Source organism: Schistocerca nitens, chromosome 9 (genome assembly GCF_023898315.1).
Source record: "Schistocerca nitens isolate TAMUIC-IGC-003100 chromosome 9, iqSchNite1.1, whole genome shotgun sequence".
NCBI lineage: Eukaryota > Metazoa > Arthropoda > Insecta > Orthoptera > Acrididae > Schistocerca > Schistocerca nitens.
Genome location: NC_064622.1, coordinates 493,985,687 through 493,999,173, shown reverse-complemented (window position 1 = coordinate 493,999,173; position 13,487 = coordinate 493,985,687). Strand labels below are relative to the sequence as shown.

The window sequence follows — 13,487 nt, the reverse complement described above, 5'->3', positions numbered from 1 at the left end:
AATGTGACTCTTACCTGAACTGTACTGGCTGACAGTACTCTTTTCGATACCTTTTCCAGTCTTCTCGCTGCGAATTTTTTAGCGTCTTATCTGATTCTAATGAATCTTTATTATCCTCGTACACGATGGATGGATCGGGAATGTTAAATCTCTCTACCAGGAGACCAAGGAGTTCCTGAAGTTATCATTTATCATTACTGACAAAACCTGTTAACTCTAACACTATTTCCAGTAAAAAACAAAATGCTCACCTGTGGCGAACAGAAGCTTCTGTAGGTTGTGAGAAAAGTGCGTACAAACATGGGATCAGCATATATATGATAAGTTAGCCTCTCGACCAATTTATACAGTGTGGCTCCCTGAAAATAATATGATTCATCATATATTTGATCATTAACAAGGGATATTTAAGAATAATAGTTTTACTAACAAATATTTGGCACTGCTTTGAGAAATCAGTCACATCATCTGAAACAAATTGCCAAACCTTCACATGACAATCACAATCTATAATAACCTTCAAAAACTGAAGAACACAAAATAGTATATTCATAATGAGAATGTGAATCTCAGGATACACATAAATCAATATGAAGACAAGAGAGTCACATTACAGAAGGTTCTTGCAATAGACAATCAACCAACCAACCCCCCACCCCCCTCCAAACACACACACACACACACACACACACACACACACACACACACGTCCTAATGGCATAACCTTAGAAACTAATTTGGATAATGTTACAGCTGCTTAGAACTGTACCACAACTACATATGGTAAACACAGAGTTTAGCACATTTCTACACTACTCTGACATGTAACTAGCAACTGATGCCAAAAAACTAGAATGTTACTGAGTACATATTTTAAGGCTTAAAAATAGCAATTATGGCAGCAAAGACCAAGAATGGGAACCATGTGGTTTTACAAACCCCTTAGAAAAGTAGTTTTTTTTGTTAGATAAAACAAGCTGTAACAACATTCACTTACATATTGTGAGTATAATGCAGTAGGAAAATTAACAACAAAGATGCAATTTGCTCTTTTTTTGTGTGGGCTTGAATAAAAGAACAAGTGTGGCAGATTTTTCTATAAACAGACAGATATCACCTTAAAAATATTTTTGTACAAAAAATAATAAAAATGAAGGACACAACTATTATTTTGAATATTATAACTGTGCAACAGAGCTTAAAACAAGATGTTAACCTTAATAAGTGGGACACCAGCATTTTCTCTTTCTTCAAGGACAATGTTGTCCTTGCAATCACTTTCAGCAAACCTGTAAATATCTGGCGAAGGTAGTCGCAAGGGATGTTTCTTCTCTTCATCCAAGAGTATGCTATCCAACGTGCGTTCCAACATGCTGCAGATAATAAGAGTTATAATAAGAATTTATCATAATAATAAAGATAAAATGCTCATCATCATTAGTTTAATGAAATGATTGTACAATAACCTATTCAAGTTTGAAATGCAGCAACTATATTATTGTTCTAAAATTATCACTATGCTCCGTTCTTTTATTTCTTAGATAAAGCATATGGTTTTACAAAGTTAAATAACTAATTTGCTAGGAGCACATGCAGCAGCTAATATAACAAACTATGTTTGGAGCTTAAAGCAGGAGCTCCCTTAAACATCCAGTGGCCTTGATCTTATGGCATCCCTTTAGTGTGTATGATGTAATAATTATTTTTCACCAATCAAATACATTCCCTTTGTATTTGAAATAACTACAATTTTTAGAGTTCTATATGGGAGGAGCAGTGAAGTGACACAGGTCAGGCAGCACAGAGTCATGCCACAGACTAAATGCTTGTCCTATTGTCACACATTAATGATGTTATGACTTATACGTAGTTAAGCTTAAGGCTGCTGGAAGCCAGTAAGGGCACTCCAAGACAGGAAATCAGAGACAACGCAGAAAGCAAACAAATGTGGCAGTGTTTAGGCTACCAGAGGTCAAAAATAATGCTAGAGTCCTGCGAATTGCAGATGCTCTGGCCAGCTGTCTCAGGAGAGAAGTTTCACTCCAGAGAATTAACTGGTAACGTCATCCACCACCTAAACGCCATTGTAAGGCGTCACAATAGAAGATGGTCACAAAAAGGCACATCTTAACAGATACAGAAAGCTTGTTACCTGCTCCCAAGAGTCACAATGTCAGTGGGTTTACAATGGTCGGAGTGCTACACCTGTAGTCCCCACTTACAAAAGGCCTCTGGGTGGGGCCAAGTGATAAAACATTGTTGTTGCTGGCCAAAGCAAGGAGGACAGTGATGTTAAGCTTTCAGATCAAGCTGTTGCTACCAAACTTGGTGTTTGTTAACGTAAGGTTCAGATACATTTCTACTTACAAAGTAAGAGAATGGGAGGACTAAGTGTGGTTGGCCTGTGGTGCCCAGGAGATACAGAGCCACTAGTCAGATTGACTAAAGCCCATAAAGTGCCGGTGGATTGGTGGGCCAACTATAGGAAGAGTGAAATACCACATTTTTGTATTCAGACAGAGTTCTCAATCGGATCACTGCGGCAGCAACTCCATGTCAGTTGTTGCCAGCATCAGTAAGCTCTGACAAGCCTGTTTTTTCCACTTGGAGTGCTGCTCTCTTCTCTGCTTCTGCCAGCATTCACCCCATAGGCTCAGGCACCAACTTCAGTTGTGCAACCAGTTGCATCCTTTGCTTTTTCTAGTGTTTAGGATTAGCCTTCAGTGTAGTTGTTTGTTTGATTGCAAACAGACAGTGTTAACAGACCCACGAGTCTCCTCAAGTCTTCTGTTGCAAGCATCCTATTGAGTCTTAAAAACCACACCTCTCACAGGTACCTTGTGGCACAGCTTCGTGCTGCTGCAAACAATCAACCTGCCTTCACTGGAAGTCAGGCTGCATTTGCTCCTAACCGCTCAGCAACAGCAGACTGACCTGTAACCCCGTCTTCCCTGTATCCTGTGTTAGGATGTGACATACATAAACACTGTCTCGTGCCAGGTGTGGAATATCCTTAATGGTTTTTGGGATTGATAGGTGTTCAGTCTGATGTCAAGACTGAGTTGGCAGCTAATGAGAAGCAGCACCTGCACTCCAGTGAGAACAGACAGAGCAAAACAAGTAGAAGAAAGAAACAGAGATTGGCACCAAATTCCCAACATGTCCAGAGCAGCCTTATCTATATATGACAATGTAGGGGGGTTGCAGGAATTGTTGGGTGGTAACAGGATGGAGCGGTCCTACGAGGACCGCCAGGCCAACAACACGAGGTAGCAGCACGGTCCAGCAGCATGGGGCACGTGGAGTCCCTGCGAGCAGCAAAATTGGCAGTGGCAGCCAGTGAGCAGCCAGCAGCAGGCAACTGCCTGGCACAACAAAGCGGAAGACAACACGAAGCCACGAGCGTCGCTAGGCCACACTTGCTCATCTCACCTTAGTGCAGTGCTTTCAGCGGTGGCGCTATCTCGAATCGACTCATCTCACCTTTACACTGTTCATCAGTAGTCAAAGTAAGTCATAGCCGCACCTAACAACACAGTTGCCCATAGTGTAGCAGCTGCAACTAACATCACTAATAGTGATGCCCCTAAAGCCATTCAATAGGCTAAATACTATGGAATCGGCATTAAATGAGCTCATAAAAATGTAGACAAAGCTTTTGAACTATTGCGTGAAGCAGACATCTAATACTGTTGAAGTTCATAACAACCGGTATTCAGGGTCCTCAACGAAGTAAACTGCAGCTGCATGAATTATCTTCCACGTGGGAAGAAGTAAGAAATATCTTGTTGGAAAATTATGCATGTAGGTATATTTTGTACTTTTACTCTTGGAAATGTTTTCTAGTAGGCAATCAAAGCAAGAAACAATTGCAGATTAGGCTGTATAGTAGATTCACTTCAACATCAATTTTGTGGGGCTGTTGATGTTGCAGTGCCAGCATCAGTAATGGCTGGATGTTTGTCATAAATAGGCAAATTGAGCAGCGCAGTATTCATTCCGGGGATCTATGATGAGCGCATTCAGACAATTGTGCACGCTAAGGACGAAAACATCACACTAACTGAGGCTGTTGAGGTAGCTCTGACAGAAGAGTTGGCATTTATGTCCACCAAAGAAAAAGGATTTGGTGAAGAAGTCATCAGGGCAAAACAGGGTAGGTCACTCATAACTGTTTCTCAAGTGGATGTGCAGGGCACACATCTGAGACTGCAGAAGTAATGTTAAGTGTAAAATCTGTGGGAAATCAGGGCTTTTAATGTAAGACTGACTACCTGGGAAAAAAATTCTTAAAATAGAATCGGTTCAAGTGTGTCGAGAGTCAGAGGTCCAAAAGTAAGTCCGATGCAAAAGTTTCAATTTACTGGGATACTGTAGTCCTTACAAGAAAGCAAAGCCAATTGTGTGTTTCACGTCATAGGGCAGGACATGTGGTTAGAGAGTGTACTGAGAACACAAGGCAGTCTGTGAAAAATAAGAAACACAAAAATGAAAGAAAAGCATAAAATTACAGCTGCCTTACATTTAATTGAGAAAGATATTTAATGTCAACAGTGAAAGTACAAACGATTTGTAGAACTGAACTGCCCATCGAGTACAGAAAATCCATTAAAATTGCTTCTAGATAATGCATCACAGATTAGCTTGTTCAATAGCACCTGAGAAGTCAGGTCTGGTGTAGACCTGAGGGAGGTGTAAAGGTTTTACAAGTCCGGTCATACATACGTATGGAATGACTGTTTTAGATCTTTGAATAGATCAGGAATAAAGAGTGAAGCATAAGTTTTATCCGGTAGGAGGGGAATCAGATTTTCCCTACATCAGTTTAATTGGTAGAGACTTCTTTACAAAGCATGGTGTAGTAATTGATTACGCCAATGGAGCCCTGTGGGTCGGGGGTAGGCCGATTACATTGTGTAGAGGTAGAATTACAAGGTGCAAGTACACAGGAATAGGGACTTAGAAAGCCACATACAGATTCTGAAACTGCAGAATGGGAATACAGTAAGAGTTCATAGTTCTCCGAGAAGCTCAGAAGAGCCAGTAAACCAAAATATGCAAAGGTAGTGATGAAGTAAACGAAGTACCGGTAGACAGACACATCGTCGGCAGGAAACAGACTCTACAGAAGGTAGGCCAGATGGATAAAATAATATTAGGTTTTGTGAGGAGATGATTTTGAAGACATAGGTTCCAGATACTAGCCTAAGATATGGCACTGCTGAAAAACAAAGAGTTGCAGGGAGGCATGTCTTCGCAGAGGCCCTAGAGAGCAGTAAAAGGATCATTTAACTAGCATGTTACGTACATGAGAGGAGGCAGTTTCTATTGAGATGCCTTGCATTAATGTGCAAGAATTTCTGCCAAGTCTGAAGCAGACTGTACGCAAGGTAGGCAAGGTCATGATTGAGGAAAAAAAAAATCCAGTCAGTTTATTATGAGAAAACTTGCAGTTAGATCATTTAAATGTCATAGAAAAAAAATAGAAGTGTGTTCTATTTAAAAGGATATATTTCATTTGCCAAGAGATGGATTGATATATACAGAGACAATTTGGCATCAAATAAAACTAATTCCTGAAGCAGAGGGACAAGTACTTTGCTCGCATCCTTACACAATACCAGAAGTGCAGAAGGAAGCATTACAACATGAGATAAATCAGATGCTGGAGGATGATGATAGTACCTTCAGCAAGCGCCTGGAATTTCCAGTTATTCCTGATTCCCAAAAAGATTGAGGCATCTAGTAAACAGTAATGGAGAGTGGTAGCTGATTACAGAAAACTAAAAGACATTACTGTCAACACTGTCTTCCCACTCATACACATTTATGAAATTTTGGACAAACTGGGTAATGTAAAATATTTTTCAATGCTTAATTTGGCTAAGAAATATTATGTGAGGGTTGGAACTTAAATACTGACAACTATTTATTCATAACTGATACAAAAGAGTTACATGTTTGCACCTGTTCCTGTCCTTCAAAGTAGTCACCAGCCATGTATAGAACCCGTTGCCAGCAATGTGGAAGGTGTAGTATACCGTTAGCAGAGTCTGTTCTTTTGCCGGTGGGAATGGAGTGGTCTACTGCCTGTCGAATCTCTAGAACAGTTCTGAAGTGAATGCCACAAAGTGGTTTCTTCATCTCTGGAATCAAATCAAAGTCACGAGGACTTAAGACCAGGGACTTCCCAGTCCCATCAACTGAACAGAGCAGCCACAGCTTGCACTGTATGCACCCGCACATTGTACTGCAAAATGATGGGTGGGTTGTGCAGAAAGTGTCGCCGCTTCTTTCGCAAAGCTGGTCACAGGTGATGCTTCAAAAACGAACAGTAATACTGTGCATTGACAGTCTGCCATGGAGAAATGTAATGCGTTAGGATAACACCATCACAGTCATACACGAGAATCACCATAGCTTTAGACCACTCCATTCGCACCATCAACAGAACAAGCTCTGCTAACGGTATACTATGCCTTCCATATCACTGGCAACGGATTCTACACAGTGCTGGTGAATACTTTGAAGGACAATAACAGGTGCAAATATGTAACTCTTTTGTATCGGTTGTGAATAAATAGTAGCCACTATTTAAGTTTCAACCCTCATAGTAACTGGCAGTGCCAGGAGAAGCTGCCCGACATTCCAGGGTATCGACATTGAGTCGTTGAAAATCTATGAAAGACAACAGCAGTGATCGACAAATAGCAAGACAACATGACACTTCTTGAGTGAAAACCAAATCGGGAGCCTTAGCAATAGTGATATCAAGAACCAAACAAAGATGAGTATAATGAACTGGCGAGAATGCAGTCAAAACAGGACTGAGGAATGAGCCCCAATGCTGCGACGGTGGCGATGATGAGTTTGTAGGGCGCCCAAATGCACCCATTCAAAGTCCCAATCTTTGCACAGTCCAAGTTCCAAAAAATCAAATCAAGCCACTATCATGGATGATGATGATGATGATGATGATGATGATGAAATGATAAGGACAATACAAATACCCAGTCCCCAGGCAGAGAAAATCCCCAACCCGGCCGGGAATCGAACCCGGGACCCCGTGATCCAGAGGCAGCAACGCTAGCCACTAGACCACAAGCTGCAGATCCAGTGCTGCATGCTTTATAGTGCAGCTGCAGCAGTTGATAGGCTGGAAAATGAGGCATGGCTCGCACCTAGTGTTGAGGTGGTCACAGTTGTTATCAAAATACTAGGAGCACCACCTAGCAGCTGTCATCTAGGTCCCTGCATTCTGGCAGTCTCTCAACTCATCGGGCTGTGATACCAAATTACTCAACCATCCCCCCTCCCCTTCCCTTCCCTCCCCTCCCCACCCCACCCCTCCCAAAATGGGCGCGTGGGGCCTAAAGTGCCCTGGATGAAGTTTCGGAAGGAGCAGCAGAGGAGCTCGCCAGCTGGCACAAGGATGCGGGACGTTTCGCAATGCTCTGGGGAATGGTGGTGTGGGAGATGACTGTTCAGGGAATGGATGCTGCGGTGAGGTCTCATCCTCCAAACCTGCATCCACGGGAACCACTGATGGTGCCCTAGAGCCCAACTTGTACTCATGTCGTCGATAGGTTTGCAAGAGCAGGCACTCCAACTATGAGTGACCCACTAATGATGGCGGAGGCAGGAAGCGGGGATGGATTTGGTTGGTGTGCTGACTCCAAACACTGCAGAGCATCAATAATGATAAGATGCCGCCCATGTGTGGCCACCACTGTATCTCTGATCCACGAAGGTCTTGCTCCATAGGAACACACACTCACTGGATGATACCCTACAGGTTCAGTGGTCTGAGTCTCATCTGGTTTCCGAGGGCTGTGGTGCCAGGAGGTGGAGGAAAGTATGTGGTATGTGGCTTTTTTTTGGTTTTGGTTTTAGGGCGCAAAACTGCTATGGTCATTAGCGCCCGGTCCATGACTTAGGAAACAGTAAAAAACGAAAATGGAAACCAGCAGCAATGGGAACGAAACTCAAAAAATTGGAGAAACTAAAAGCAGAAGGAAAGCTTAAAAATCCACTACAGAAAGGGGTTGGTTGTCCCCAAAAAAAGCTTCAAATGACTGACGTCATCTCACTGGCACTAATAAACTTGAGAACGCGATCGGCCGAGCGCGTGTCATCTGCTAAAATGGACGATATATCAGGCGACACCTGTAGACGGGTGCGTAACGGAATAAAATAGGGGCACTCAATTAAAAGGTGTCTTACCGTCCACAGATGAGAGCAGTGGGGACAGAGTGGGGGAGGATCGCCGCTTAAAAGATGTCGATGGCTAAAAAGACAGTGCCCTATCCGGAGTCTAGTTAAAATTACCTCCTCCCGACGACTCGTTCGGGAGGAAGAGGTCCAAGCACAAGGAAGAGCTTTCACGTCCCGCAATTTATTATGGGGAAGTGTCGACCAATGTGCGTGCCATAAAAGAACAACACGACGACATAAAACGCTCCATAGATCTGCGAAGGGAATCGCTTGAATAGCTGGCCAAAGAAGAGAGACTGCAGCCTTGGCCGCTATATCGGCCGCCTAATTTCCACAGATACCAACGTGTCCGGGGAGCCAGAGGAACACCACCGAGACGCCCCCCCAGGTGGAGCAAGCGCAGACAGTCCTGAATCCGGTGGACCAGAGGGTGGACAGGGTCAAGAGCTTGGAGACTGAGGAGAGAGCTGAGAGAATCTGAACAGATAACATACTGCATCCGCTGATGGCGGCGGATGTAGTGGACAGCCTGGAGAACAGCGTAAAGCTCCGCAGTATAAACCGAACACTGGTCGGGGAGCCGAAATTGATTTGGGGTGTCACCAACAATATAGGCACTCCCTACACCTAACGATGTTTTCGAGCCATCAGCGTAAATAAATGTGGCTTCCTTCATTTGTGCACATAGCGCAGCAAATGCCTGACGATAAACAAGTGAAGGGGTGCCATCCTTGGTAAATTGACAAAGGTCATGGAGCAGGCAGATCCGGGGACGGAGCCAAGGCGGTGCTGTACTCCAAGTTGTCAAGAAGGTTTTAGGAAAGTGGAAGGAAAGAGAATGGAGCAGTTGACGGAAGCAGACTCCTGGTGGTAGTAGGGAGGAGGGGCGGCCTGCATACCCTACATCAAAGGAGGTGTCAAAAAAAATGTCATGAGCTGGATTAGCAGGCATGGACGACAGATGGCTAGCATAACGACTCAGAAGGACTGCTCGCCGATTGGACAGCGGAGGTTCAGCAGTCTCAGCATAAAGCCTTTCCACAGGGCTGGTGTAAAAGGCTCCAGACACTAAATGTAATCCACGGTGGTGGATAGAGTCGAGACGATGAAGAACAGACGGCCGAGCAGAGGAGTAAACTATGCTTCCATAGTCCAATTTCGAGCGCACTAAGGCGTGATAGAGGCGGAGAAGGACCACTCGGTCCGCTCCCCAGGAGGTACCATTCAGGACACGGACGGTGTTGAGCGATCACAGACAGCGAGCCGAAAGATAGGAAACGTGGGAGGACCAGCACAGTTTTCTGTAAAACTGTAAGACCCAAGAATTTAGCGACGTCCGAAAACGGAAGGTTGACAGGTCCTAGATGTAAGGAGGGTGGAAGAAACTCCTTACGTCGCCAAAAATTAACACAAACAGTCTTACTGGGAGAAAAACGGAAGCCGGTTTCGGTGCTCCAAGAGTAGAGGCGATCGAGACATCCTTGAAGACGTCGTTCAAGAAGGCTGGTCCGTTGAGAGCTGTAGTAGATCGCAAAATCGTCCACAAAGAGGGAGCCCGAGACATCAGGAAGGAGACAATCCATAATTGGATTTATTGCAATAGCAAACAATACAACACTTAGCATGGAGCCCTGGGGTACCCCGTTTCCTTGGGAGAAAGTACGGGAGAGAGTAGTGTTCACCCACACACTAAATGTGCGCTCTGCCATAAATTCGCGAAGAAAAAGGGGCAGCCAACCTCGAAAGCCCCAAGAGAACAGTGTGCGGAGGATGCCTGTCCTCCAACAGGTATCGTATGCTCTCTCCAGGTCAAAAAATATTGCTACTGTTTGGCGTTTCTGGAGAAAATTGTGCATGATATAAGTGGAGAGAGCAACAAGATAGTCAACTGCAGAACGATGCTTTCGGAAACCGCATTGGGCAGGTGTTAAAAGACTGCGGGACTCCAGCCACCAAGCTAAACGGCAATTCACCATACGCTCCAAAACCTTACATACACTACTCGTGAGAGAAATGGGGTAATAGCTAGAGGGGAGATGTTTGTCCTTTCCAGGTTTCAGAACAGGAACGACGATAGCTTCCCGCCGTCGTCTGGGAAAAGTACCGTCGGTCCAAATTCGATTATAAAGGCGAAGGAGGTAACGCAGACTATGGGAGGATAAATGCAGCAACATTTGGATGTGGATACCATCTGGTCCTGGGGCGGAGGAGCGAGAAGAAGAGAGTGCATGTTGGAGTTGCTGCATGGAGAAAACAGTATTATAGCTTTCACGATTTTGAGAGAAGAAAGCAAGAGGTTGCACTTCCGCTGCACGTTTCTTCGGGAGAAACGCTGGCGGGTAATTTGAAGAACTCGAAATCCCAGCAAAGTGTTGACCCAATGAGTTAGAAATTGCGACAAGGTCCACTAACGTATCACGCGCGACAGTGAGCCCAGAGACCGGGGAGAAACTAGGCACGCCTGATAACCGTCGAATCCGACTCCAAACTTCCGAGGAGGGAGTGAAGGTGTTAAATGAGCTAATAAAGAATTTCCAGCTTGCCTTCTTGCTATCGCGGATGACGCGACGGCATCGCGCACGGAACTGCTTATAGCGGATACAGTTGGCCAAAGTAGGATGGTGGCGGAAAACGCGAAGAGCACGTCGCCGCTCACGTAATGTGTCACGGCATGCCTCATTCCACCAAGGAACTGGGGGGCGCCGGGGCAATTCGGTGGTGCGTGGTACTGAGCATTCCGCAGCTGTAAGAATAACATCTGTAATATGTGTGACATCATCGACGCTAGGAAAGTGACGGTCATTGAATGTCGCTAGAGACGAAAAAAGTGTCCAATCGGCTTGGGCAAACATCCAGCGTCGCGGGTGCACATATGGCAGTTGAGGCTGCAGTCTAAGGAAACATGGAAAGTGGTCACTGGAGTGTGTATCATCAAGGGCGAACCATTCAAAGCGCCGAGCTAGCGGAACAGTACCGACCGAAAGGTCGAAATGAGAGAAAGTTGTCGTGGAGGCAGACAAAACTGTAGGGACCCCAGTGTTGATGCAAACTAGATCCGCTTGGTGGAAGACGTCTAGCAATAGTGAGCCACGTGGGCAAGTATGTGGAGATCCCCAAAGCGGGTGGTGGGCATTGAAGTCCCCAACCAGGAAATAACGGTGTGGAAGCTGACCAAGAAGATGAAGGAGATCAGCTCGTGCCATTGGTATGGACGATGGAATGTATACAGTACAAAGAGAAAAGTTATATCCAGAAAGGGAAAGATGGACAGCGACAGCTTGGAAGGAGGTGTTTAAGGGGATTGGGTGATAATGCAGAGTATCATGGAGAAGAATCATGAGTCCTCCATGGGCTGGAGTGCCTTCAACAGAGGGGAGGTCAAATCGGATGGACTGAAAATGGGGGAGAACAAAGCGGTCATGAGGACGCAGCTTTGTTTCCTGAAGACAGAAGACGACCGGCGAGTAGGATCATAAGAGGATAGACAATTCATCCCGATTGGCTCGAATGCCACGGATATTCCAGTGGATAATGGACATAGGGTGAAAAGAAAATGGAGGAATGTGACCAAGGTTGCTGTCAACTCAACGACTGCTCAGAGCTTGCGACCGACAGCATGGAATGGCATTCAGCCGAAGGCAGAAGATCCTGATCCATAGGTTGTTCAGGAGCAGCTCCTGCCACCAGCGATCGGCCGGTTGATCGGCTGCCTGCAGTGCGCCTCGGCGACACAGAAGACGGCCGAGGGCGATTTCCGCCAGGTGGTGCTGTAGATGAGACACGCCTTGGCAGAGAAGGAGATGAACTGGGTTTCTTATTAAGCCTTCTTGGAAACATGATGTTTAGATGGAGGAGGAACCAATGGTTGTGAAGTTGGGGTACGTAAAAAATCTTCACGAGTATACTCTTTTTTCGAAGTCTTGGTGTCTGACTTTTGGGCTCGAGATTTAGCAGAACCCGATGAAGGGTGAGCCATAGAGTGGGCAGGCGAAAGTGGTGAGGTTGAACGGGCGATCTTTGCGCTGGCCGATCTGACGACCGTGGCACTAAAGGTGAGGTCGCAAGTCTGCGTGGCCGCCTCCTTTGTTGGCCAAGGAGAAGCAAGGACAGTGCTGTATTTTCCTGTCTGAGGAATGGTGGGCTGTCGACTGGCGAATAATTTTCAAGCAGCAAAGGTCGACACCTTTTCCTTCACTCTGATTTCCTGAATGAGCTTTTCGTCTTTAAAAATGGGGCAATCTCGAGAGGAAGCAGCGTGGTCACCCATACAGTTGATGCAACGAGGGGATGGAGGTGGACAAGCACCCTCATGGGCATCCTTGCCACATGTAACACATTAGGCCGGATTGGAACAGGACTGGCTGGTGTGATTGAACCGCTGACACCGATAGCAACGCGTAGGGTTTGGGACGTAAGGGTGAACGGAAATTATCTCATAGCCTGCTTTGATTTTCGATGGGAGATGAACTTTGTCAAATGTCAAGAAGACAGTGCAGGTTGGAATGATGATCGTGTCAACCCTATTCATAACTCTATGAACAGCCGTTATGCCCTGGTCAGACAGGTAGTGCTGAATTTCCTCGTCAGACAATCCGTCGAGGGAGCGTGTATAAATGACTCCACGTAAGGAATTTAAAGTGCGGTGCGCTTCAACCCGGACAGGGAAGGTGTGGAGCAGTGAAGTACGCAGCAATTTTTGTGCCTGGAGGGCACTGACTGTTTCTAACAACAAGGTGCCATTCCGTAATCTGGAACAAGACTTTACAGGACCTGCAATTGCGTCGACACCTTTCTGAATAATGAAAGGGTTGACCATGGAGAAGTCGTGACCTTCGTCAGACCGAGAAACAACAAGGAACTGTGGCAACGATGGAAGAACTGTCTGTGGCTGAGACTAAGTGAACTTACGCTTGTGAGCAGACATGGTGGAAGATGAGGAAACCATTGCGGAGGAATCCCCCCATGATTACCAGCGTATCCGATGGTGCGCTCCTCCCTTGTGGGGGCCCTCTCTGAGGGCACTCCCCTGCCTTAGGTGATTGTTCACACCTCAGGTCACACTTCCCGACAAACGGACGGAGGGACCAATCGGCACTTTCGGAAGGTATCAGCTCGGGTAATCACCCCTCCCTGGGCCTGGCCATTACCAGGGGGTATGTACGTGTCCTACCTGTCTACCCGGGGCGGGGAATTACGCGTTACCCCGTCACCGGCTACGCACGAAAATGCGTGGGTCGGCCCTCAGACACGCACATGGAGGAAGAAAGAGAAAG

The 13,487-nt window shown here is 45.7% G+C and overlaps 1 protein-coding gene across 1 annotated transcript in view; it reads right to left on the bottom strand.

Moving 5' to 3' along the window:
- LOC126203934 (protein son of sevenless) overlaps positions 1–13,487 on the bottom strand; it is a 168,431-nt gene that overhangs the window by 74,762 nt on the left and 80,182 nt on the right. Inside the window, exons 12-14 of the mRNA XM_049938330.1 lie at positions 1,217–1,373; positions 252–359; positions 15–175 (exon numbers count right to left, since the gene is read on the bottom strand). Coding sequence (XP_049794287.1) covers positions 15–175; positions 252–359; positions 1,217–1,373 — 426 coding nt within the window. The remainder of the gene's footprint in view (positions 1–14; positions 176–251; positions 360–1,216; positions 1,374–13,487) is intronic.